General features: G+C 38.0%; 1 protein-coding gene across 2 annotated transcripts in view; it reads left to right on the forward strand.

Annotated features, from left to right (window-relative positions):
* PPP3CA (protein phosphatase 3 catalytic subunit alpha) overlaps nucleotides 1–15387 on the forward strand; it is a 307959-nt gene extending 292572 nt beyond the window's left edge. The window contains exons 12-14 of one of the 2 annotated variants that reach the window (XM_055342492.1): nucleotides 6576–6673; nucleotides 9526–9555; nucleotides 12741–15387. In XM_055342492.1, the coding sequence (XP_055198467.1) occupies nucleotides 6576–6673; nucleotides 9526–9555; nucleotides 12741–12937 (325 nt within the window). In that variant the 3' untranslated portion in view covers nucleotides 12938–15387. The remainder of the gene's footprint in view (nucleotides 1–6575; nucleotides 6674–9525; nucleotides 9556–12740) is intronic. The other variant, XM_055342493.1, reaches the window with a different exon arrangement.
* The last annotated feature ends 12175 nt before the right edge of the window (nucleotides 15388–27562 follow it).

Consider the following 27562-nt stretch of genomic DNA (forward strand, 5'->3'; position numbering starts at 1 on the left):
CTATGGTTTTCTTTATTTAAATTCTGTTATCTCTTCTTAGGTAAGATAAGGTAACTTATATTTCTCCTACAAAAATTGATTTGAAATACAACATTTATATGTGAGAGGTATATATGGTCAATTCACAATTACTCACTAACAAGGATAAATGGGCATACTTTGTGAAAGAGACCATTTCCATATTGTATGATTCATAACCTAATTTTGGCCAAATTCTTGTCTCAACTCTTCCTCCTAGAGTCGCTACACAGGCTCCTTTGATCTCTCCTCTTGCTATTTCTAGTCTACTCCTGGTAGAGTCACTAAAGAATAACTAAGTAGCTTGATGCCAAAAGCAGAGAGCTGTGAGACAGATGAAAGGCAATATCATCCTTTCTTAAAGACACCAAATCAAAGTCAATAATAGCTCTGCATTGGCCAGCCAAATCCTGAAAAGTCATGTTAAAGCTGAAAATAGAGCATCCTTGCTCCTTACAGCCTAATGGATGAGGCTTCCTGTGCTCTAATGCTTTATATCCCTGACTGAATTTTCAGGACTCAGTCACTCAACCATTCAGTAATAAATACAATAAAACTTACAGCACTTATTATGTACCATGAAGAAAAAAACAATACAGGGGGATAGCAAGTGGGACATGAGGCACTTATTTTAGTATGTGGCCTACAAAGAACATTCTGAATGATAGCATTTGCATAGTAAGTGTGGGGGTGACCTTCAGGAAGATACAGAGTTAAGAGTATTTAAGGCAAAGGGAATAGCAAGTGCAAAGATTCTTAGGTTAAAGAAACCAGTTCAGCAGTTTTGAGGGCCAGCAAGGAAGCCTGTGTGGCTGAAAAAAATGTTCTGTGTGGGCAAGAGACCATGTAAAAATCATAAGCTCAACTGGTACCTCTGCAGAATCACTTGCTTATTCATCATGCCTCAGATTTACCAATAAACACTTTGTATTTTTTTTTTCTATCTGAAGTTTCTGTGAGGAGAAGTAAAAACAGCTCCAAAATTTCTAAGTAGATGTATATTTAAGGAAAAAGGGGAAGACTTTCTTAATATAAGAATTTTTTTCCCATCTCTGCTAGTCTTCAAACCACATGAAGGTGGTAGGGGCAATGCTATAGAATCAGGTAGGTCTTAAAATTGGAAAGTCCCTCCAGTCCCCTGCCTGAGGGTACATAAGATATAATTATTCCCAGCTGAGAAATCATCCATTTGCACCCAGTGATGATCAGTGACTTGATTAAGATTGCACAAATTGATGGAAAATAAAAACAAGATATTTTAATGCTTTCCTATAGTAAAAGCATCTATACTAAACCGGAAGAATGCAGGGATGTCTAGCCTGAGAAAAGTCAGTTAAGCCTAGTAAGTAATAATTGAGTATTGAACGTGAACAATATATGAGTCAGGCACATTGAATACCAAAGGGGAATGACAGGCGTGTAGACAATAAACTATAATATGAGACATTGAAATGTGTGCTAAATATGTTAAGAGATGCCCTGCTGTGGAAGAGAATGGGGCTCTGTGGAGCTCTTCTGTTTCCTGAAAAAAATGTTCCTGAAGAGGCTGACATGGAAGAGTGCTCTGAAGGATAGGCTGGATTCCATTAGGTGATGAATTGTGGTAAAGGCATACTGGGGAGCTGAGAAGTCATCAAGAACACAGTCACATGGTCCTAAGAGCAGTGCTTTCTAGGCTCTTGCTAAGTGCTCAGTGCTATGCCTTGTGTATGCATTTGACAGTAATCCACACACAAACTTCCAAACTCAATGTGTTGCACTAGTGAGGAATCTAGTGGAAAGAGAAGCTGAAAATGCATTTAAGTCCAGATCCTTGACAGTCTTGAATAGCACATTAAAGTACTTCATTTTTTTGCATGTAGGCAGTAAGAGTCACAGGATGGTTTTCGTAGGGCGAGAGGCATGCTGTAACCCATGTTTAGATACCATATGTTAGTGGCAGCATGAAGACTGGATAACAAGATGACTCATTTGATGACAGGGAGGACATTTTGGGAGCTATTGAACTAATCCAAGCAAATTAGGCTATAAGAGGAAAGTTACAAAGAAGAAACAAATAAGAGGAATTTGTGAAGCTGGAAATTTTAGGATGTCATGAATGAATGTGCATGGTGGTATAAACTTGTCAGATATAGCTGTACGGCATAGCCCTCACATTTTGATAATTTGCCACATTATAAGGGAACCAGAAAGCTGTCTTTCAGCAGCCTTGGCAGGTAAGGTATTTGCAGTGTGCCTGCGATCCACCAATCAAATGAATGCACATAAAATTTCTGTTTGGAAATGAGCATCCTGAAGAGGCAGGAAGTGGGGAAGGTGATTCTTCTGTCAGGTGTGATATCTGAGGGGCCAGCACAAGAACTTCTTTCTCAGTATTTGGGGGGCTAACTACACAGCATTCGCGTGAGCTTAGATGTTGGCTCTGAGCAGTAGTGGCAGCATATCGCAGAGCAGATTCCACAATGTAGATGGGCACTGATGCTTTTCTGAGCTGCAGGGCATTCAAGTCTGGCTCTCTGGATCTGTGAGCTCTCTCATATCCTTTAGTACATCTCTCTGCTGTCAAAATTAGCCAAAGTAGGTTCTGTCATTTGCTCTAAGAATTCTGACCTATGCAGGGGGTGATGAGGGAAAAGAAATGTTCTAAGAATATTCCATATGAGTTCTAGACTATGCGATGGATAAGGACGGTAGTGCTGTTATCTAAAAAAGAGAAAGTATTTCTCCAATTCAATATCTTACAGGTATTTTGGGGGAAGACTATGCTAAATTGAATTGGGCATACTTTCCTCTAGGATGTTGGTGGAATATTTGTTTAGAGTCAGGAAATCTGCCCTAGAACTTCAGAGAGAGAGGATAGTAGGAGAAGCAGTCATGAGAGGGAACACAAGACTAAAGCAGCATTAGTGGGGTAGTCTCACTATGAAAGAGAGTGAACATAGTAGAAAAAGACAAGAATCCTCTAGAACAGTGCTTTCCAGTAGAAATGTAACGTGAGCCACATCTGTAATTTACATTTTCTAGAAGCCACAGTAAAGGAATTGAAAGAAATGGATGAAATTAATTTTAAGAATGTCTTCTACGTAACACATGCATTGAGGATTTTATTTCTTCAATGTATAGTCAGTATAAAACCTCTGAAGGTGATGTTTTACATTCCTTATTTTTGTACAAAGTTTATGGAACCCAATGTGCATTTCATACTTACAGCACATCTCAAGTTAGGTTTCAAGTGGGTAAGAGCCACACATGGCTGGAAGCTTCCATTTGAGAAAGAACAGGTGTGGAGCCAGAGGAAAAAGATCATCCCAGGGACTGAGAAGGGGATGCCAGAGGAGGAGAACCAGCAAAGAAAGTGTTTACAGAGCTGGGCAAAGAGTCTTTCCAGAATAGGGACGTGGCCATCCATGCGAAGTACGGCAGAGGTGCCTGTTTAAGTGAGAAGTCATTGAAGGTGTTTGGAAATGACAGGGAAGCTGCCAGAAACCATGAGACCTCAGGTTTTGTGCACAGCAGGAGCAGAAATCAGAATATAGGGAGATGAGGAATATCTATTGTTCAGTGCAAAAGGAAAATGGAGCAAGGAAGCCTAATTTTGAAAATTAATGCAAAGAAAAAGATACGTTCATTTCTTTAGAGGTACTCCCAATTTCCAAATCCATATATTAGTATTGAAGATGTTTCTTCTTTTTTTTTTTTAAGCTTTTACTTATTTATTCATGAGAGACACAGGGAGAGAAAGAGAGAGAGAGAGAGGCAGAGACCTAGGCAGAGGGAGAAGCAGGCTCCATGCCGGGAGCCGGACGCGGGACTCCACCCCGGGACTCCAGGATCACGCCCTGGGCCGAAGGCAGCACTAAACTGCTGAGCCACCCGGGCTGCCCAGATGTTTCTTCTTGATGTGACCTCTACTGGTTTGACAGCAGAAGCCTGAAGAGGTTGCAATACCTATATGAGGGCAAACCATGATTAATGACCATCTCAAACCTAACATTCTGAATGAAGTCAGCTGCAGTAAAGAATACAGAAATCTCAAATGTGAATAACACTGCCATTCTCCATTCCATTTCTCTTTTACTCATTCTTTTAGAAAATTTGTTTTGAATGTAGATTATATACCAGGTGCTGTTCGGTCTAGATACTTAAAAAAAAAACAACAGAGGAAAAAATAAAACCTAGTTTTTCAGGGGAAATAAATGCTTTAGGTAAAAATACAATCAGCAAGGGGAGATAGGGAGTATATAAATAGCCTTCTCGAGGAAGTCCTCACTTAGAGGGCTATACTTGAGCTGAGATTGGAAGACAGGGAAGTAGCGAACCATGCAGATAATGGAGGGAGAGTGTGCCAAGCAAGGGCTGAGCCTGAGGCAGCGTGTACCACAAGTGTTGGAGGTACACTAAGGGAAGTGGACACTGGTAGGAAATGGAATCTGACTGATGAGTGAGTTTAGAAGAGCATGGGTTCAGAGTTAGTTTTCAAAGGCTGTGGTCAAACCTAAAGATTGTGCCTTTCACCCTTACTGAGAGAAGAAGCCTTTGGAAAGCTTTAAATAGGAAGGGACAGGGTCTGCATATGTATTAAAAAGCCCAGCCTGTCTGCTACACTGAGAATAGGCAGGGATGGAGAGAGAGAGTGTGATGAGGATGGAGCAGGGAGACCAGTAAAGAAGCTGCTGGAACAAGCCAGGTAAAAGATGCTTGTGGGAAGCAAAAGAAGTCAGCCATGAAAGGCTACATATGACTTTGCTTATATGAAACATCCAGAAGAAGCAAGTGTACAGGAAGTAGATTAGAAGTTATATAAGGTTGAAAGAAATGGAGAGCCACTCCAGTGGACACCGGACTTCTTTTGGGGCGATGAAAATATTTTAAAATTGATTAAGGTGATTGTTTCACTACTCTGTGAACACACACACACACACACACATTGACTAAATCACATAATTTAAATGGATGAATTATATAGGATGCTAATTATACTCAATAAAGCTGTTTTAAAAAGAGAAGTGGTAGTATTGTAAGAAGTGGCAAGCTGGGATCCCTGGGTGGCGCAGCGGTTTGGCACCTGCCTTTGGCCCAGGGCTTGATCCTGGAGACCCGGGATCGAGTCCCACGTCGGGCTTCCGGTGCATGAGCCTGCTTCTTCCTCTGCCTGTGTCTCTGCCCCTCTCTCTCTCTCTGTGACTATCATAAATTAAAAAAAAAAAAAAATTAAAAAAAAAAAAAGAAGTGGCAAGCTGCTGGAAATATTTTGAGGGTAGAGCCCTCAAGGTTTGCTAATTGAACGAAGGTACAAGCAAGTGCAGAGAGAGGATAGGCATTGAAGGGGTGATTCTTTAAGCTTAATTAAAAGATGAAGTTGGGATCCCTGGGTGGCGCAGCGGTTTGGCGCCTGCCTTTGGCCCAGGGCGCGATCCTGGAGACCCGGGATCGAATCCCACGTCGGGCTCCCGGTGCATGGAGCCTGCTCCTCCCTCTGCCTGTGTCTCTGCCTCTCTCTCTCTCTCTCTCTCTCTCTCTCTGTGACTTTTATAAATAAATTAAAAAAATATTTTAAAAAAAAGTTTAAAAGATGAAGTTGAAGAAAGATTGTGGAAGTAGCTGGGTTTTGGGGGGATAGTTTAAGAGTTCTGTTTGGGTCATGTTAGATATCTTCATAAAAACCTGGCTTTGGTAGTTCTACATATTGTAAATGTGATATATATGTATGATAAACATTTTTTCTGGTTACGTAGAATTACAGTGTCTGCCATGTGGAAAGAGATGAGCTTATTCCTACTTCATGGTTATTTAATCATTATTATTTATTAATAAATCAAAGTGATTAATAGTGCTGTAACTAATAAATGTCATTGAAATGATGATTTACATGAGTCTGTAAAACAATTGTCACAATGAGTAATACAATAATGTGATTTTAGCAAATCAGTGGGGGGAAGCACTGCTGAAAAGAAAAGATGGGAAATGTGACTATTTGCTTTCCTGGCTGGTTGTCATCATTTGTCTTCTTATCATGTGATGTCAAAATTACTTAAGAGGCCCCCCCCAATGTAACTTCTAGCTCCCTAATCCATAAACCATGCAGTTTTCTTTTCTTTCTTTCTTTCTTTTTTTTTTTTTTTTACATCTCTCATACATACTCTTTGGTTTTCTCTCACAAGAGAAATAAATAAGTTCCACTCATTTCTACTGTGCCTTGGCTGGAAAACTTACATCAGCACTCTCCAGGGCTCATTTTTAACATATTTATCGGTGTCACAGAGGATGCCCACCAAAGGCTCTGTATGGCAATGCCGCCTTACAAAATGTGAATTGTTTTCTGTATCTTCGGGACTCAAAAGAGGCTGACCCTGCACAAGTGTGTCAGTGGACACAGTCATGGCAGCTATTCATCGACATACTAGTTTTCTATGAACGTATAAGAGCACATTACGTTTTAAGTAAAATAAAATCCAGAGAGCCTCAACAGAGGTAAATGTGAGTTCTGATACACATTTTTCCCCTTTTTTGGAAAGAACCTAAAAGCCACTGTCATCCCTTCCCTTGTGCCTTTCCAGAGAAGAGAGTGAGAGTGTGCTGACACTGAAAGGCTTGACCCCCACGGGTATGCTCCCCAGCGGAGTACTTTCTGGAGGGAAGCAGACACTGCAGAGCGGTAAGCAGACCTGGGGATATGATTGTGTGCCGGGGGGGGGGGGGGGCAGCTCAGGCCCAGGTGGCTGTAGGGCACTGATTTATTCATCCATGTAAGCTTGGCCTTGGTCTTCTGCTCTGCTCAGTAGGAAGCAGGGCTGAAACCCCACATCAGTTCGACAAAATATGCCCTCTTCACTGGACTGCAGTCTCCACCCACTGCCCACCCTGCCAATCTCCCCCCATTAACTGCCTACTCAGGCCTGGCCATGAGATAACTCACCTAGGATGGACATACCCATGATAGCTTTAACAGCTTGGAGCCATTCTGTTGCTAAAAATGACTTTTTAATTACATTTTTGCTCAATGTTCTGGTTATCTACTTGATTGAAAAAATAAACACACGCGGAAATATGCTTCCGTTAAGTCTAGATTTTAGTGGAGAATGGAGAGCGTAAAAAGAGTGACTTCATGATCTACTTGAATAGAAATTGGGAGTCCTATGTGTCTTTTCTCTGATTCCTCCATCCAGAAAATAAAAGACTGAGTAGAACCATTTCATTTTTGAAAAAGAATGAAAACATTTCCGTTAAAGATTTTTTTTTTAATTAAAATGTGTAGCTTTCTGGACAGGTGCTATCTATTAGAATTTTTTGTGATGATGGAAGTTTCTGTATCTGTAGAGAGGCCACTGGCAACATCTGGCTATCTAGCACTTGATTTTATCTTGCTATTTTAACTAATACTATCATTAATTAGAGACCAATTTTAATAATACATTATGAAAATTTGCTATTAGATTAGACTTTAACTAAATCAATGGATAAAAATCAAGAAAACAAAAATCCTCTATAACATTTTGAAAACTAATCACAGCCTCTTGCTTATTTTCCCATATCTTTCCCTGAATCTTTTTTTGTGTTCTTTTTTCCTTCTCTATCCCTCAGTCTTAGAAGATTCTAATATTCTTATGGTTACATGATTTATACACACCTATGTAGAGAATCATGCTCAACGTCACTATAATTTTCCTATGAATTTATCCCCAAGTTAATGTCTCTGGCTTCCACAAAAAGACACAAATTTGTAAATGATGATAGGAATATACATAGAGGTAAATTTCTTCTTGAATTTATAGCTAAAAATTAATTTAACAATCTCAAAAAACAAAATTTCCCCCACCAAAATAAACATGCTCTCTAAAAAAATTAACATAAATGGATCATTTATATGCAGAAAATGCACAACTACCTAATTGACTGCAATCTGCATAGTTTCTGATAAGCATTTTAAGGTACAGTGAGAGTGAGTGTATTATCAGAAACTATGGGCCACATTTGCTTTGGAAGGATAAATTTAATAATGGGCAGTGTATATTTCTGACTCATTGGTGCTGGTGTGGTTCCAGATTGTTGCTTTACTTTTGAACTTAAGTTATTTCAGTTCTTGAAATTCCTTGTTTTGTTTCTAAATTTTCACCTGTATCTTAACTTAGGTTATTCGTTTCCTTTTGTGTTATTTTATGTTAAATCCATTGCTTTGTGTTATTCTGTTGAACTCTCACACACATAAATGCATACACGCGTTACAGATGTAAGGGTTGGAACTTGAAAACTCAGGATATATTTTAAACCACATACATTAAAACAATTTCAAAATCCACTGTCTGGATTTCAAATTGTCAAAAGGAAGAAACTGCTTGAACTTTACTGTTGAGCTTTTCTCCACGGTAGTAAACATTTTACATTTTTATCATAAGGAATTTAGAATGCACTGTAAGGAAATTATAGTGCACATTTGGCAGTTGCTCTAGTTTTAAAACCTTAAATTATAAGAAATATGCAAATTAGAGTCAAGGGGTAGAATTTTAGTATTAAACATTTTGGAGTTACAGAGAAGTTTTACATTTTAGGCCTTAATTAGGGAAATATCAGCTAGCCTTAATAACATGGAAAGACTTGTACACCTGTATTACTGAGACTATAGACCCTAACTTTATTATAAAATTTGCTGAGAAAGCAATGGGCTTTTAAAGTGATGCCTCTGAAATATGCTGAGGTTTCAATATTTAGACTGCCTCTTCTTTAAAATGCTGATAGAATTATCACTGCAACTGACATGTTACCACTTGATTATAGCATTTCAAGAATTTCCTTTCCACAGATGATGTTCCAGTAAGGAGAACTGACTTTAAATTGGGTTGCTTGGCAAAGGAAGTCCAGACTATACATGCAATTGCCCATCTTTTCTGCTTGTCCCTCACCACTCCAGACAAGCTTTGTGTTTGTCTTTAAAGAGTTACATGCACTATCAACTCAGACACATTGATTTTATTCTTCCTCTGGACTTGAACACAAATACACACACTCCACTTTTCCACTGCACTAGGAATCACACTATTTAATATTTAACAGTGTGAATTATCCCATTGACATTACACCACTGCCTCAAGTTCTTGCCATTTTGTCTGGCATTTTAAAATCAGCAATCGCCAAACATAGTGGTGGTTGTATTATCTTGTCTGTATCAGGTATACATTTTATTTTAGATGGACCTATTCTCATTGATTCAATCAAAATAAAAGAAAACTCTCCTGTTTTCATAAAGAGTTGACCATTTTGTCATTTCTGTCATGAACAAAAACTAGTTCACTCAGGTGTGTCCAGCTCATGAAATAAACTTCTCATTTTTGTTGTTTTTTTTTCCCCCTTTGTTGCCTTTTACCATTTCTGTTTTGTTGTCTGTGCCAGAATCCAGCACTTAAAGGAACATTAATTCTCTGAGCTCCCTTGATCGTCACTGATTTGTTCTTAGAGTTAAAAATCCTCTGCTCATTTTTCTCATTCATTTTGCACCCCCTTTCTTCTCTTCAGCTACTGTTGAGGCTATTGAGGCTGATGAAGGTAAATTGGCCAGTCCCCTTTCTGTTGTACCTGCAACAGATAAGGGCTCTGCTGGGTGTATTCATATTTTTTATTTATTTATTTATTTATTTATTTATTTATTTATTTATTTATTTATTTATTTTTGCTGTAGCTTGTACAGAGTGTGTGGGTGTTGGGCTAACAGTTGTGGCTCAGTATTAACCAAAATGTTCTTGCTTTAAAGGGGAAAATGTCCTTTTATGGTTTGTTTGTTTGTATTTTTTTTTCCCTTAAAGCTATGTTTGACTTTGTACACAGCGAACCTAGGATAGTCACAGAAAACCAAAGGATTACATATCTTGAACGATGTGGGGTGGGGGTAATGGCAGCTGTTTTGACAAATATCACGTAAAGTAATATTCTTTGAGCTGAACCATGTCCCTCCCTCAAATCATTTTCAGTCAGCACTGAAGAGAAGAGAAGAAAAATAGCTTTATTAATTATAGTCTTCAGAAGTTTCTAGCAAAAAAAAAAAGCGTTCATTTGAATAGTGCTTTGTTGTAGTTCAACATTAATTTATGTCTCTAAAAAATATTCTAATATGAGGACAGCTGTGTATGAGATAAACAGTTACGCTAGTCTTACAAATTTTAATCTACTGGTATTTGTAGGACAGTTAGCACCAGCAAGATAATATAAAGAGTTCAGAAATACCCAGTGGCTGTGACAGTGGCCATTACAAGAACAGTGAATATCCAGTCCTCACCTGATTGATGGTTCACAGAGTGTCTGCTTTGCATCAGGCACTGTGCTAGGTGCTATAGGCGGAATCAAGAACTCGACCTCATCCACTGTGCCCTAGCACTGCTCAAGGAAAAGAGCATTGACCCTCTAGAAATTACTTTAGAATCAAGTGCTTGAACAATATATAGTTATGAGAGGACTGCCTATCAAAATAGTTTTTAATATTATCCATAACATGCCCTCTGGAAATTTTAAAAAGAATAATTTGAAATTCCCCTTTAAAACAAAATTCTTCAGTTGTATTTTGTTCTTGCAAGATCACTTTTTTTTTTATTTTTCCCTAAATTGTGTGCATATGGTCCTTCGATAAGATGTAAAAGTGCCACTTTAGACTGTTGAATTTGCATATGATTTGGATACGGTAGGGGAAACGATAGCACTGTAAGAGAAAATACAACTGCTTCCTAAATAGCAGTGAATAAACTGCTATTTATGTGGGAATTCTCTATTCCTCTTGGCAAATTCTAATCTGCAGTGTGCATTCTTGTTGATACTTTGGCTGTTTTCTGTGGTTTCTGTGACTCTGTGTTGTGTTAAGTATACTACCAATGTAAATTGCTAATACCCATTGTCTGACCAGCAACTACAGCAGAGCACATTCTTCCAGACCAGGGTTAGCGAATTGATTAGAGATGGAGCCCCATTCGGGACATATCCATTGTTCCAGCTAGAGTTTGAATTTCTATGCTCTCACCCTATTGGCTTTTAAAACCTAGAGCTGCCTCTTTTACCATTTAAATGAGTAAAATGACTTCATAAATTATCATGTTGACAAACTTCTGCATTTATTCATTATGATGAAATGATATTCACAATGGTTTAGAATAAGAATAGAACACCACTCTTTGCCATTATTTTGTCCCTCAAAATAATTGAGTGTTCAGGGTGGGTGCTCATTAGACAGCTCTATTATTTTGCAATATATTACCAAATTAGAGAAGAATTAAGAAGCTTTGCTTTGGGCCTTGGTCTTTCCCCATTTCCCCATCTTCTTCCTCTCACAACTAACTAATCACCATTTTGCTAACTTTTACAGTGCAGAGGGGTAACAAACTGTGTCTCGCCATTTAATGAGTTTGGAAGCAACGGTGTAGATCTTTTAAGAATCTCATCCATGCTAATGAAAGTCACCACCCATTTGGGTAGAACTGGCTGACAAAGTTTCAGCTTGATACTGCTTTCCTTCCCCCGCCCCCAAATAAGGTGGGGAGGATAAAGGTACTATGAAATTGTCCCTAATCAGCCATGGAGATGCAGCTCAGTTCAGCCCTGGGGATTGGCCCTTCAGTATCTGGCTTGCACATCACAGGAAGTAAAGCCAACTGCTGTCATTGGTTCCCTATTATGTACTTTGTTTTCAGCTCCCTTGTTGGTGCATCCACTGAAGAAGTCATTAAGTTTCTTACACAAATGCCTGCTCTATCCCTGCAGCATGCTAAGGGTTAACGAAAAAGATCAAATATCCATATGCCCCCTTGAGAATGCCATGGTTTCCCTGAATAGGGCCCAAACCAATCCTATCATTTTGGCTGAAAGTTGTGAAAGGCATTTTCCCCTTATTCTTGAAGCACCACTTACATCTGTAACGATCAACGAAGAAAGAGTTTTGCTTTGATTTAGGCAGTAATGGATACCAGATGAACATCAGTTTGGCCTGTTTTGCTGCAGAAGGGCAAACAACGTTTTTCTACTTAGTGATCAGATCTTGATTTTTCTGAATTTCTCTTACCTTGTCACCCACTCCACATTTCCAAAGTTGAGTTAGCGAAGCAGGAGTTTATAATTTCTTTCTTTTTTTTTTTTTCTTTATGCAACCGTTGAGTTGTTTGCCAAGAAAGTCTTTCTGGGATTCTGAGATGGCATGGAAATGCCCACAAAGTTCATTCCTTTTAGAGCTCCTTTTAGCTTCTGCTCTAAAGCTCTCTCCTACACTTTAAGGCATACCTTGCCTGACTAGTGAATTTGCCATTACTAGCACAGTGGAATAGCAAAAAGGAGGCTATATTATGGTGTGTGTAGTTTAGGAAGTTTGATGCAGTAATTATGCTAATGATATGGCCAGCTGATGCTATGTCTAGATACCTGTCCCTGGTAGCAACTTTCCTCTTGATATACCCACTTTGGATTTCATTGATCTAAACTCTCATGAAGAACCAGGGAGATGTTGACATCTTACCAACTTGAAGAGGACATTTTGGTTGGCAAGAGACATTGGCTGTTTTCAAACCTTTTGGTTATCTTCGGGTATGGTAAGGAGTCTGTTGTGTTGTGTTCAGGTCCGTCATTCTGTTCTCTACTAAAGGATTCCCTCACTCACTGCGAAATCTCTAACCTCACCTGATGCAACAGCTATGCCCTTTGTTTTTCCTCTGGCTAACCTAGTTTTTCTTTCTTTTTTTTTTTAATGATTTTCTGTCTAGCTATCAAAGGATTTTCACCACAACATAAGATCACTAGCTTCGAGGAGGCCAAGGGCTTAGACCGAATTAACGAGAGGATGCCACCTCGCAGAGATGCCATGCCCTCTGATGCCAACCTTAACTCCATCAACAAGGCTCTCACCTCAGAGACTAACGGCACGGACAGCAATGGCAGTAATAGCAGCAATATCCAGTGACCACTTCCTGTTCACTTTTTTTTTTTTTTTGAGCTGCAGGGCATGATGGGGATTGCTGCATATCAGCAGTTGGATATTCTTGCCTCTGATGGTAGCTTATTTGCTCTGGGGGCCAGGAATTGGATTCAGTTTACACTATCATTAAAAAAGAGCGAGAGAGATAATAGACTATATTTTGGTGGGGGTGGTGATTAGACACCTCTTTTGGATATGCCTTTTAAAAATGCTTATAGGAAAAAAAAATTAAAAGAAAGCTAATGCTAGTATATACTGCAATGTTAGGGGAATGAACATGTTTTCCTACTGCATTGGGGACTTCTAGATAGGTTAATGAAAGGTCTTTTATTATGTTACTGGACACGAAAACTTTGTCTAATTTCTTACTCTATTGTACGTTTACAGTCGCAGCACTAAAAATGGATGACATCAAACATTTTTAACAAAATGATGTACAAACTAAATAAGGACTATTTATTGATAATGTTTTGCTACTCTTGTCAGACAATGGCTATAAAATGAATTAGGCAGTCTTAAAAAAAAAACAGAAAAAGAAAAAAAAAAGAATGTTGCAAATTTGTTAAAATGCCAAAAAGGACAGTTTAATTTTGTACAGATTATGCTTACCTCAGGTTTCTTTAGTGTGCTTGAATGCCCTTCTTTCCGTATAACACTTATCTTATTAATTTAGCAATGAATATCTTTTCTTTAAGTTTTAAAAAAACTGGAATAATTACATCTATCTTTTTTTTGCTGTTTGTATTTAGGGTTTTTTTTTTGTTGATAAATCAAGTCTTGGTTGTGGCTTGCTGAATTAAATATTTATGAGTGGTGCATTTTTAAGTATAGTGAACAAGACACCATATTAAGTACAGTGATAAAGCATCTATATTCTGTAAAAAAAAAAAAAAATCTGCCTATGCATGTTTTTTAAGAAAAAAAAAATGGCTGTATCGGCCTGTATGGGACTGTAATGCGCTTAGTGGTCTGACATATACTGGAAATGTATGTATACTGGCGTACTTTATATTCTCTAAAATGCTTAATGCCTTTGAAATTTTGTAATCAAAAAAGCTTTGAAAAAATCTAAAGGGGAGAGTATTCTTAAAAGTTTTTAACATAAGCTTGTCAGTGCACATATAGATGGTTAGCATGTTTAGCAAACCTTGTGAACTTTAAGTAAGTTTGTAGTTACATGTGAAACTCTAAATGCATGGTAACTGTTAATGTCATAATGGTTTAGTTATTTTGTTCTGTTTTGTCATGTGCCACAAAATATGTACTTTTTTCACTTTTTTCCCTTTGTATATCAGTTACGGGTTACAACTGGTTCATTCTGAAAACAACAACAACAACAAAAGTCCATTCATATTTTTTAACAATTGTATAAGTGCCCAAGTAATTCACTACAGCCTAAAGCCTTGCCTTTGTAATTTGACTTCTGAAATGTTGGCAATCAAAGCATGCACTTGTAACTATGACAAAGAAAAAGCATTTTATATTACTACTCAATAAAATGTGCATGAACTTAAAGAACTCTCATCCTTTCACTTGAGTCTGCTGAAGGGATTTCTGTGCACAACCACCACGCTGTCTTCTAGGTGCTGGGCCCACCCCATGCATCACAGATTTACTTATTTCACAGGCTTCTCTGAGGGCCTGGTGATCTGAGGTGTGGCACCTACTTCCGCTGTAAGAATCTTGGTGGATCTGTGTCTCAAATCAGACAAGAGAAATCAATTTAAAGAGCAAATGCCATCTTCTGGCTCCCTCAAACGTGGGAGCCAGTTAAGAAACCAGAGCATTCCTTTTTATTGAAAAAAAAAAATTGTTATCAGGTTGTTTCAGTTGTATCAGATGCCCTATCTGCTCAAGCAAAAAGAACTAAGCTACTAAGTGCATTTTCATCCCAGAAGAGAGTTGCATTTGTATTGATATGGAAATTTGTATACCAGCGCTTCCTTCAGCTATTATCTTATCACCCGAAGATTTAAGATACACCAAATTCCAGTTTGTTTCTAACATTGTTCATTTTCAGTGCACTTTGTTTTATGTAATAAAGTATGCCTGTTATATTAAATAATAAAAATATGGCAATTAGTGATATAGTGTACCAAAACAAAGATGTTCTAGATATATTCTCTGGCAAAGACGATCCCAAATTTATTTTCATGAATACAAACATTTTTTCTCCTGTGAATATTTTTCCATCCTTAAAAAATGACGTCCAAGGAAAATATTTAGATGCAACTTATTAGAATGGTGTGGAAGAAATGGTAATTCTTGATACCGAGGTGTTTCTTTTCATTCTTATAACTGCGGAGAAAATATCCTGACCAAAAAAAAAAAAAAAAAAAAATTCATTTTTGGGGATTCCTTTCTTTTACAAATTGTGCTGAGGCAACTATGGCATAGAAATAAACATTTGACATTAAAATAAGCAATTGATGTGAGTATGGCTTGGTCTTTCTGGTCAATAATTAGGAAAGTAATACTGTATATTTTTTGCCTAATTGTTCAGTCTATCGAAGAAATCAACGTAGAACTGAAGTTATTTCTCCAGAAGGGATAACACTGCCAGATCATCAGTTATTAGAGCTTTCTCTTTCACTTTTAATGAAACTATTGAATTCTTGAGTTGTTTATGCCAGTGAATCTTTGGCTATACCCACAAATACACACACACACACACACACACACACACACAGAAACTGCCTCCTGTCCCCTTCTTCACCCACCCTTGAGATGACTTCCCTCCTGTCCCCCTCTTCACCCACCCTTAAGATGACTTCCCTCTTACAAGGATGCTGAGTGGTCATCTAGCTTTTGAAGGAGTAAAAGCTAGATTTGACTAACCCTTAACAATATTTCTTATCCAAAGAATCCTCTGCTTTTATTCTTTTAAAATATTTAATTTTTTAAGAAAAAGAAAAATCTTCAGAGACTAAACTTGTATGATGAGGGAAACAAAGTGGAAGGGTGGGGACATCCATCAACAATGGCATGCCTTAGGGTAGAGTGTCAAAGTGGAAGTATCCTTTGGTATCAACCCAGAAAGTGTCATGTTGATGCTAAAGCCCCCAGAGTGATCTTGTCCTGAAACATTTCTTCTCCTCCCACCCACCACATTCATGTGAAGTAGTAAACTTTAGTACACATCCATCTTTCTGCCTAGAACCCAGGGCCCAGACATGAAGGCAGCACCACAGGAGGGACAGTGGGAATGGCCTTCCTAAAATGTCTTACACTTTTCCTTGACCACTTCACATCCCAGTCACTGGATCCCCCTTGTCACACTCTGTTAAGAAGCAGGGACCTTTGGGTGCACCCTGGCTGGGTGCCTACAATTCTTCAAGACTGGTGACCCGAAAAAAAAAAAAAAAAAAAAAAAAGACTGGAGACCCGTTGGGTTAGACAAATCTGAGATCCCCAAAGTAAAGATACATCCATTTTTCTCTTCTTATGTGGCTTTCCACATAATTCATTCAACAAACATTGAGCCTTTGCTGTGTTCTCTCACTGTTTTTCTAGGTTCTTATTTTTTATACATACACACACAAAAGGTGGCAATCATGACTACATAACCAGCTTTCACTGTGATGTTAAATGTTAACATATTGAGTCAACGGTCTGGCTGAACACTGCTTTTCAATGCCATTTTTACTCTGTGTCATGGATATTCCCTTTTGATATATTTTATGGTAATTTTAACCAGAAAAGTCCCTGATGAGGCCCTTTCATGATAAATTCACTTTTTTAGAAATGCACGTGTAGTGACAGGAGGCAAGAAGTAGGGAAAGAATTGTACCTATTTCTGGTGATCACATTTTCAAGAGGCAACACTGACAAATTGGAAGACATATAGGACAGTAGAAATCCAGCAGGGAAGAGAGTTGTTTTAAACAAAGATTGCAGAAGCCTAAAAAGTGAACAGAAGTTGACATGGTAGCTATAATGTTAAGTTGGTTGTTCCAATAGACTTTGCTTAAATCAGAAAGATTCCTACTTGTCATAAAGTAGAAGGTTCTAATGAATGAGCCTGTTTAACAGAGAGTAAACTACAGGAGAATGTGGGTGCCTCCCCTTCCCTGGAAATGTTTAAACCTGGGCAGACTGAATGATGCTGCATTGAAGGAGCTATACAAGACATAGTGAAGGGGTTCTCTGCAAAGATAATATCAAAGTTATCCTTCAACAGTAGGAGCCTAAATATCCAATTATTCAGTCTCCTGACAGCATAGACTCTGATTTGCAAACTGCCCTAGAACCCCATGTTTACAGGGATCCTGCCATGGGGCTGAAAATTCTGCATCAACCAAAGCATATTTAGACAAGGTGTTCCCTCCTCTCTAGATGCATAGGACCCTGCACTACCTCTATTTTAATATGTAACACACTGTGTAAAATTGTCTATTGTCTTTGTGTGACTCTTCAGTGAAAATTGTTATCTTTTTTTTTCCTCGGCATTTAATGGTACCTGGCATAATGTTCTTTGGGCAAAGGACAGGTAGGGAAAGAGAAGAAAAATATTTTTCCAGCATGATCTCACAAAATGGGTTATCCCAGAACCCCAAGTATCAAATCTTTATTGAAGAACAGATGAAACACTTGTCCCAGTTCAGTATGTCTGACTTCTTCTCAGTAAGTATCTTCTGGAGCCTGAAAGTCTAGAGTGAAGTCTAGATTATAAGAAGTATCCACCAAAATTTTTATGATCAGAAAAGTTGGAGAAACCATGTCTTAGTTTATTTCTATAGTAAATTTAAAATTCAGTCCTATATTTCCAATTCAACAGATGATCTAATGTGAACAAGTATTTTACTGCTTACCATTGTTACTACACAGAATTCTGCCAAATGAATTTGATTTTCATTTACAGTTGCTAAATGAATAGAATTTAGCTGAAAATGTGGGAGTTATTTAAGTATTTAGGTAAACCTTAACATTTGCTACTGGCCGGATTATGGGGAGAAGGCAGTGACATTTTTAGATTTATATTTCACCCAGAAGAGGAGATTAGGATGGTAAAGTATCTGGATACTTCTCTGTGAAGAATCGATAAAAAAAACCTCATGTGTCTTAAAGAGAATGAAATGCTTTCATAGTGAAAAGACTGCTTCTTTCATACCACCCCTCCCACTGTAACAACCAGCTTGCCAAAATTTGTTCAAAAAATGCTTCCTGGGTGTGTATTCAACACTGTTTACCTTCAAGAATCTCATGATGTACTTGAAGCTTTACTGCAAGAGAGACATTTCTTTGGGTCAACCGCACTTTCTCCAAAAGTCCATTATTAAGAAATTTACATTAGAGAAGGAAACCACAACCATTGTCAGTTGCTAATATCTGTGTGAGAATTAATTGATCACAGTTCTGCGGGGGCTGGCCAAAGACTAACAAGGATAGGCGTGTTTGTAGGGAAGGGATGGCCACAGTTGGAGCCTGGGGTAGTGCTGGCAGTAAGCAGGTGGGAGCTCTGGCCCTCAGAGAGGATGACTGCCCTTTGATCAACTGGCGCATGAGAGGACAGTCTCTCCTCTCATGATTTGCAGTAGCAGTCAAAATAAAGCAATGCTTTGTGCCACATGTGCTCACTTCTGTGTAATGCTCTCTACACCAGTTCCAGTCTGGAGTTAGACCTAGATTGGAATTTTTATAGCTCTGCTACTTAGTGGCTGTCTGTGTGACCTTGAGAAACTTACTAAGCTTCTTTAAACCTGATTTGTTTTTTGGTAAAATGAAGGCAATGAGAGTAATTTGTAAACTTTCCACAGAGACTAAGAAGGACAAAGCAGAAAATAAATAAATAAATGCTTATCATGGTGACTGGCACAAAATAAGTACTCGATAAACTTCAGGATTTGCTGCGGCATTCAGCAACATGCTGCATTGCATGAGTACTCCAATAAATAAAGATTTTATGTATCTGAACATGTATGTGTGAATGTGGTTGGAATTGGGAAGGTATGTGTAGTCAGAAAATATCTCCTGAGAAAGTGGCATTTGGTTGGAACCTTCCTATGAAGGTGGGTTGGTAAAGGAAGGAAGTTTAGGAGGGGAACAGAAAGCACTCCAGCCAGGGAGAAAAAATAAGAGCAAAGGAGAGGATCCGGAAACATAGTGACCTGTCAACCACTGTGGTCAAAGCATAAGGGGTGGGGTGCACAAGGAGAATGGTAGACCACATGAGTTACTCATATCAGGAGGTCCTTCAGCTACAAGTAACCAAATACCTGATTGTGCTCAAACCATAATGACATGTACAGTTACTGACAAGGACAACTGGGATTATGTGATCCTAGGATTCATTTAGTGGCTTAATATTATCATCAGTGACCTAGCTCTTTCCATGTTTCTTCTCACACTGTTCTTCTTTTGGCTTCAATCTTGCAAAGGACTGTCATACATCCTATAGTAACTTCCTAACACATCACCACCTGCCTACTGGAAAATACCACCAAAGTAACCTAGGAATAAAGCAAAGCTGAATTTCTTTATTACCACAGTCATGTAACCTCTATCTTTGTAGAGCCATAGTAAATCTAAAGGAGCAATGAAAAAGCACAATACTTATGAAGGTTTTTTTGGTTAAGGTGTATCTTTCATATATATATATATATATATATATATATATATATATATATATATATGAAACTGAACATTCAGCAAATTATATATATATATATATATATATATATATATATGAAAGATACACCTTAACCAAAGGTAAAGTATACACACACACACACACACACACACACACACATATTTTTATTGGAGTTCAATTTGTCAACATATAGTATAACACTCAGTGCTCATCCCGTCAAGTGCCCCCCTCAATGCCTGTCACCCAGTCACCCCATCCCCCCACCCACCTCCCCTTCCACTACCCCTTGTTCGTTTCCCAGAGTTAGGAGTCTCTCATGTTTTGTCACCTCTCTATTTTTTCCCACTCATTTTCTCTCCTTTCCCCTAAAATCCCTTTCACTATTTTTTTATATTCCCCATATGAGTGAAACCATATAATGATTGTCTTTCTCTGATTGACTTACTTCACTCAGCATAATGCCCTCCAGTTCCATCCATATCAAAGCAAATGGTGGATATTTGTTATTTCTAATGGCTGAGCAATATTGCATTGTATACATAGACCACAGCTTCTTTATCCATTCATCTTTCGATGGACACCGAGGCTCCTTCCACAGTTTGGCTATTGTGGACATTGCTGCTATAAACATCGGGGTGCAGGTGTCTTGGCTTTTCACTACATCTGTATCTTTGGGGTCAATCCCCAGTAGTGCAATTGCTGGGTCGTAGAGAAGATCTATTTTTAACTCTTTGAGGAACCTCCACACAGTTTTCCAGAGTGGCTGCACCAGTTCACATTCCCACCAACAGTGCAAGTAAGGTGTATCTTTCTATGCAGGAACCTAATAAGGATTAGACAAAGACATAATAATTTATGATTGGTAGAAGAAGCAAAGGGAAATTTACTAAGTGAATTTTAAAGAGTAGTAATAAATATTTGAGTTAAAGTAATAGACTTTTTTGGTATTTTAAGTTATTTAAGATATGCATGACAACTGAAAGCAAAAATCATAAAACTATCAGATGCTGTTGAAGTAAATCAAAGAAGATTTAAATAAATGGAGAGGCATGCTGAGTCTGTGGATTGGAAAACTCAATATATTTAAGATATCAATTCTTCTCAAATCAATCTATAGATTTAATGTAATCCAATCAAACCATAGCAAGGTTTTCTTGTAAATATAGACAAGTTGATTTTAAAATTTATATTGAAAAGACAATAATCTAGAATAACCAAGTTTGAGCAATGTAAAGGCTGGAGGGCTTATATCACTCAATTTTTAAATATACTATAAACCTACAGTAATCAAAATAGTATGGTATTGATGAAAGAATAGAAATATAAATCTATGAAACAAAATAGAGTCCAGAAATAGACCCACACAAATAGTCAATTAAGAATAGTCAATTTAACTGACAAAGGGTAACTTTTTCAGCAAATGATGTTGGAATAATTGGAGTTCCACTTGCAAAATAAGTAAATAAATTCAACTTTACACCTTATGCAAAGTTAACTCAAGATGGATCATAGATTCAAATATAAAACACAAGATACAAAATCTTTATGTGAAAGCACAAGAGAATATTTTTGTGACATTGACTTTGGTGAAGATTTCACACATATGACATCAAAAAGTGCAAGCTATATAAGAAAAGAAAATGATAAATTGAACTTCATCAAAATTACAGTGTCTTTACTTAACAAAGGGCATTATTAAGAAAATGTGACAAAGCATAACCCATAGTCTGGGAGAAATCGTGTTCAATTTACATTTCTATCAAGCGACTTGTGTACAGAATTATACAAATCTCTCCAAATACAGCAACAAAACTCTTCAAATACAAACTAACTAAAAAATAAGCAAAATATATGAACAATCACTCCAAACAAGTTAAACGGGTGTCAGATACACACATGAAAGTGTGCTCAACATCATTAGTCGCTAGGAAAATATGAATTAAAGTCATAATGGGATAGCACTATCTGGCTATTTTTTTTTTAAGATTTGTTTATTATTTATTTATTTATTTATTTATTTATTTATTTATTTTTGATAGACATAGAGAGAGAGAGAGAGGCAGAGACACAGGAGGAGGGAGAAGCAGGCTCCATGCCGGGAGCCTGACGTGGGACTCGATCCTGGGACTCCAGGATTGCACCCTGGGCCAAAGGCAGGCGCCAAACCGCTGAGCCACCCAGGGATCCCCCTATCTGGCTATTTAAATGGTAACATAGACACATGCACATCCACAGGGCCAAAGTTTTTTAAATGATAGTATCAGCTTCTCCTGAGGATGTGGGACACCTGGAACTCTCACACACTGCTGAAGGACATCCAAAATGTTATGGCCATTCTGGAAAACAGTTTCTTAAAAAGTTAAACAATTTCAGATAAAGTTACCATGTGATCCAGCAATTTCATTCCTAGGTATTTACAAATGCTTATAATAACATCACTCACAATTACCACAACTTAGAAACAACCCCAATGTCCTTCAGCAGGCAAACAGATAAACAAATAGTGGCACATTCATGCTTAGCAGAATAGTACTCAGCAATAAAAAGACTCAAACTATTTGTTATAGGTTAAATCATGTCCCCTCGCCCAAAGGATGTGTTGAAGTCCTCATCCTTAGTACCTAAGAAAGTGATCCTATTTAGAAATAAGATTGATGCAGATATAATTAATTAAGATGAGGTCATATTAAAGTAGAATGGACCCATAACCCAATGTGACTGGTGCCCATATAAGAGAATGGCAATATGAAGACAGAGACACACTGGGAGAATGCCATATGATGACTAGGACAGAGATTAAAGTATGCTGTGGCAAGCCAAGGAACTCTACAGATTGCTGGCAAGCCACTAGCAGCTAGGAAGAAGAAAGGAAGAATTCCTCTAGGAGTTTCAGGGGGAACATGGTCTTGCTGACACCTTGACTTCAGACTTCTAGCCTCAAGAACTGAGAGATCAGGGCACCTGGGTGGCTCAGGAGGTTAAGTGCCTTCAGCTCAGGCTGTGATCTCAAGGTCCTGGAATCCAGCCCCATACCTGGCTCCCTGCTCCATGGGAAGCCTGCTTCTCCCTCTCCCTCTGCCGCTCCCCCTGCTTGTGCTCTCTTGCTCTCTCTCTGTCAAATAAATAAATAAAATCTTTAAAAAAAACTGAGAGAAAATAAATTTCTATTGTTTTAAGCCCCCCAGTTCATGGTACTTTGGTATGGCAGCCCTAGGAAGTTAATGCCCTACTGGTACACATAACAACATAATAATCCAAATGTATCATGCCAAATGGAAGGAGCATCAAAAATTGTGAAGCATCTGAGGTCTTAGCCTACATGCAACCTAACAATTCAACCTGCCACAGTTTCATAGATGGGAACAGAAGACAGGAGACTCCTAGATAAGAGACAAAGACCTTTATTACCCACAGCACAGCACAGCAACCAGCATAGGCTGCATGTTCAAATCAGTTCCCCCAGGTCCTAACCCATGGATGCACAGACAGGTCCAGGTTAAAAAAAAAGGGGGGGGGGGCATGGATTTTTGTCACAGTTTAAAAAACCCAGTCTTATAAAGGAAACTTAAGCAGTCCTACCCAAGTTTGCCTTATAATCATTACAATCCTGGTCAGTAAATGAACTTGCCCTCTCCCTCAGAGAGAATAGGTATCTCCATTTTAGCAAACAGCCTTGAAATTATCATAGCAAAGGACCTCGAAAATAGTCTGGAATAAAAGCTGTCACAAGATGTGTAAAAATGCAGTGAAGAACTGACCCCCCCACAGAAGCCAGTCTCCAAAAATTACATGCAGTGTGATTCTATTCATGTGACATTCTGGAGAAGGCCAAGCTGCTATGACAGGTTACAGCTAGATCAGTGGTTGTCAGAGGTTAGAGTTGGGGTAAGAACAGGCTCAAGATGAGGGGATTTTTTTTGGTGTGTTAGAGCTGTTTTTTGACTTGATTGTGGTGGTACTTATGTGAATCTATATGTGTACTAAGACTCAGAACTGTACATCAAAACAGAAGGTAATTTTACTATATGTAAAATAATTTTTAAATGAACAAAACCTTCATTTTTTTCATTGAGATATCATTGACATTCAACATTGCATTTAAGTGTACAACATAATAATTTGATGTAAGCATATATATAAAATGACAACCACAATAAGTTACCAACCATGACTACACAGAGTTACAATCCTCACCCCACATAGTTACAATTTTTTTAAATAAATAAGATGAATAATATTTTAAAATGAATAAAACCTGAGGATTTAATGTGCAACATGGTGACTACAGTTCATAACACTGTATTATAAAATTGAAAATTTGTAAAAGAGTAGGACTTAAATGTTCACACACACAAGAAAAAATAAATTTGTAAGGTAATGAGTGTATTAATTAACTAGATGGGGGAATCATTTTACTACATATATATAGTATATATCAATTCATCACGATGTACATTTTAAATATATTATAGTATATTTATCTATTATACCTCAATAAAGCCAAAACAGAAATAATAGTACGAACATATTATTTATGAATATGGAGATGTATACCAGAATAAACAGCTATGAGTTGAAAACAGTTATCTGTAAGGAGTAGGTACTGAGGGCTGAGAGATAAACAGAGTGGCAATACTGCTTATGTTGAAAGCATTTTAGCAGTATTTGAATTTTTAAAGCCCTGTACATGTTTTAATTAGATATTTAAAAGAGAAAGATCAAAACTCAAAAATAACAAAATCCTTTTATTTCCCCCAAAACATTGTTAATGTCATAATTAGTGATATTTTTCTGAAAATCTCAAGATGGTACCTATGCAAATATTCTTCATTGACCATTCCATCACCCATATGTAGATATAATTTTTTTAACCTAAGAAAAAAATGGGACTGGAAGAGATTAAGACCCTTATTTGTGTTATGCTTAATGTGTTTCTTTAAAAATATTAACAAAAGTCGAATACTAAGACACAAAGAATACTTGTTATATAAAAAGGGTGTCGGGTCTGAAAGAGTTACAAATCACTGTTCTAACCATTCCTCCTATTTCAAGTCCACTAATAATTTCTGAAATGCTGCTTCCATTTAAGGGATCAGTGGTCTGAGGCTGCCTGGTATGAACCGTTTACATAAACCTAGAAAAGTTCGTGTACACAAGTCCACAGGAAACACACACAATAAAGTCTTTGAGAATTAGAAGACAAACATTAGCCTTTTAATGTCTGGTTCTGACATTTGCTCAATTTAAAAGGGGTGAGTCTTCTGGGGAAATGGTTCTCCAATTGTGCCAACTTTCAATTACTTTCAACAACCAATTACATGATCTATTTCTTTAAAAGATAAAGTTTTGACCTGACCTCCTTGGCTGAATCAGAAGAACAGACTTTTTCTGCCAATATGTAGGTATTTTTCATCTTTGAAATGAAATGGAATGCTATATTACTCCTGACCTCTTTTCCCATTACAAACCAGGCCATCTGTGCCAAAACTCTTCTTTTCCCTCACTTTTAATTCCTTTTCCAATTTTTTTTTTCTCTTGTAGGAAACATTACCACTTTAAACCCTCCCAGACCCTAAGGCAAACCCTCTCAAGCCCTAAGGCAAAACCTGATGCTTTGGGAAACAGCTTAGAAGGTAGTTAATTATATTCAAAACAAAAGTTTTTAACTTCCTTTGCCAAGACTTTTCCCAAGGAGTGCTATTGTGTGTAAATTAAGACACTTGGGTCAACAGATACACCACCTGAAAAAAATGGTGGGATGTTGCTGTGTTTAATTTAGCACATAAATCTAATTTCTCATCGGTGACTTGTTTTACAACCAGAGATTAAGGCAATTTCCTCAAGCTTGTTGGTTCTTAAAAAAAGGAATGAAAAAAAAAAAAATCAATGCCCTTACTGCACTTAGGAAGTCACCTGAAAACAGTGTTAATTGTTCCTATTCCTATATGCTTCTCCCATACCTAATGTTTTTATTTCCTCCTCGGTTCTCCATTGAGCTCCTCAGCTTCCCTGGGCTGCTTCCAGGAACTCTTTCCCATGACTCGGCCACATCCAGTCTTTACAGGTCACATACCCTCCAGACTCACACCTTCTATATGTTACCTGTTTGCAGCCTTTAAGCTGCCATAATATTGTGTTCTTTTGTCATTCCAGTTTTTGAGTTCTTTATAATATTCATAAATTCATACCTACATTTCTGCTATTAAACATAGCTCAACGTTTTGCCTACAGTAGTATCAGGTACAATCACAAACTCAAGTCCCTTAAGAAGGCAGACTGGCTCACACAACTATGATGAGCCCCATTCAAATTCTAAGAAAAGTTTGCCGTCTCAGTTATCTGAAGATACTCAGAGCAATAATGAAAATGACTCTAGCTCTAAGACTCAAAGTCTAAGTCAAAATGGGATTCTAGCTCTAAGACTTTACCATTTAATCTCACCCTTCTGAGGAAGATACTGGGGCAAGCAAATACTGGAAGCAAGGTAGAGTACTTCCTTGGAAACTGAAATGGGAAGAGTAGTGAGTGAATTCTTGGCAGATTTCTAGCAAAGTCAGAAGCCACATTTCTTTCTCTTAATAATTTAATTTATTTATTATTTATGTATGTATGTATGTATTTGGTGGGGGGAGGAGAGAGAGAGAAAGAGATCACGTGCGCATGTGCACACATGGAGCAGGTGGAGGGACAGAGGGAGAGGGAGAGAGACAGTCCTAAGCAGAGTCCATGCTGAGTGTGGAGCTTGACCCAGGGCTCGATCTCACCACCCTGGGATTATGACCTTCTGATTTTACAAGAAAAATTACCCAGAGACTTTGCCTTCTGAGTTCAATGAAAAATAAGCACAGTTGAATCTCTAGCCTAATACCTGAGAAAAGAATCTGTAGGATGTCTATGGTTCTTGCAAGTAAGCAACAGGCAAGGCTAGGAGGGAGAGACTGATACGGGGCTATGTGATCAGGCTCACAGAAATCCCCAAAATGCTGAGGTGTAGGGAAACCAAAGAGAAGGGAACAAACCAGACCACCTTGCCATGTCTTTTTATGACAGTCTGTGACCAAGAAAGAATAACCACACCCAAAAACAAGCCATCAAAGATATCACCAGTCCTTACTCAAACCAACACACTACCAAAATGATAAAGCCACAAGCTCCCTGGTCAGTTCTAAATAAAAGATTGTCAGTGGAGGCCCACGTTGACAACCCTGTCAGCACCCACCTCACTCCTGAGAGCTTTCTTCTGTATCCTTGCTTAATAAACTTCTATCACTTGACTCACTCTTTTGTCCACGAGATTAATTCTTCAACTCCGTGAGATAAGAACCAAGCTCTCCCACTTCACTTGGACCGAAACTGAAGCAATAGTCAAGAGCCCTCAGGACATTTTAAATGGAAGGGAATGGGAGACAACGGAGGAAAGAATGTCTTCATCAGAGTTTAGGAAAAACTAGGTTAGACATGGAAGATGATATAGTCCAGACATTAACTAGCTCATAGTGATTTCTGGATTAGGATTGGGAATTGCCTCATGAACCCTCCAACTAACTGGTTTAGCAAAATTATGTTTTCTGAACCAAAATGAAAATACACTGTTTTACATTCTTGTGGTGTAAAACAGAGAACAGAACAGAAATATTTCCACAGATATATTTATAAATATAAGTGAGATGTCTATGTAAACATACTAAGCATACTAGCTAAATATTCAGGCTGTAGGCAAAGCAAGGAGGCAATTAAAGGCTTATTAAGACATCTTCATGCATACACTCTACCTATTCTTAAAAATAATGATTTTGTTCAGTTTTGAGAATAGTTTCCTTTAGCTCAGAAAAAATTTTCTATGTCACATTCATATTCAGCAGTGATAGGCAGATATTGCTCAATGACAGGCTACTCTCCAGTAGTCTTCTTCACTACCTACTTCTCCCCTTCGCTGCCCTCTGGTCCCCTCCTCTCCCTCCACTCCTGACCTCTCCTCTGCCACCCTTTTTCTACCCTCTCTTTCCCCTTCATCCCCTCCC

Source organism: Nyctereutes procyonoides, unplaced genomic scaffold (genome assembly GCF_905146905.1).
Source record: "Nyctereutes procyonoides isolate TBG_1078 unplaced genomic scaffold, NYPRO_anot_genome, whole genome shotgun sequence".
NCBI classification, from domain to species: Eukaryota; Metazoa; Chordata; class Mammalia; order Carnivora; family Canidae; genus Nyctereutes; species Nyctereutes procyonoides.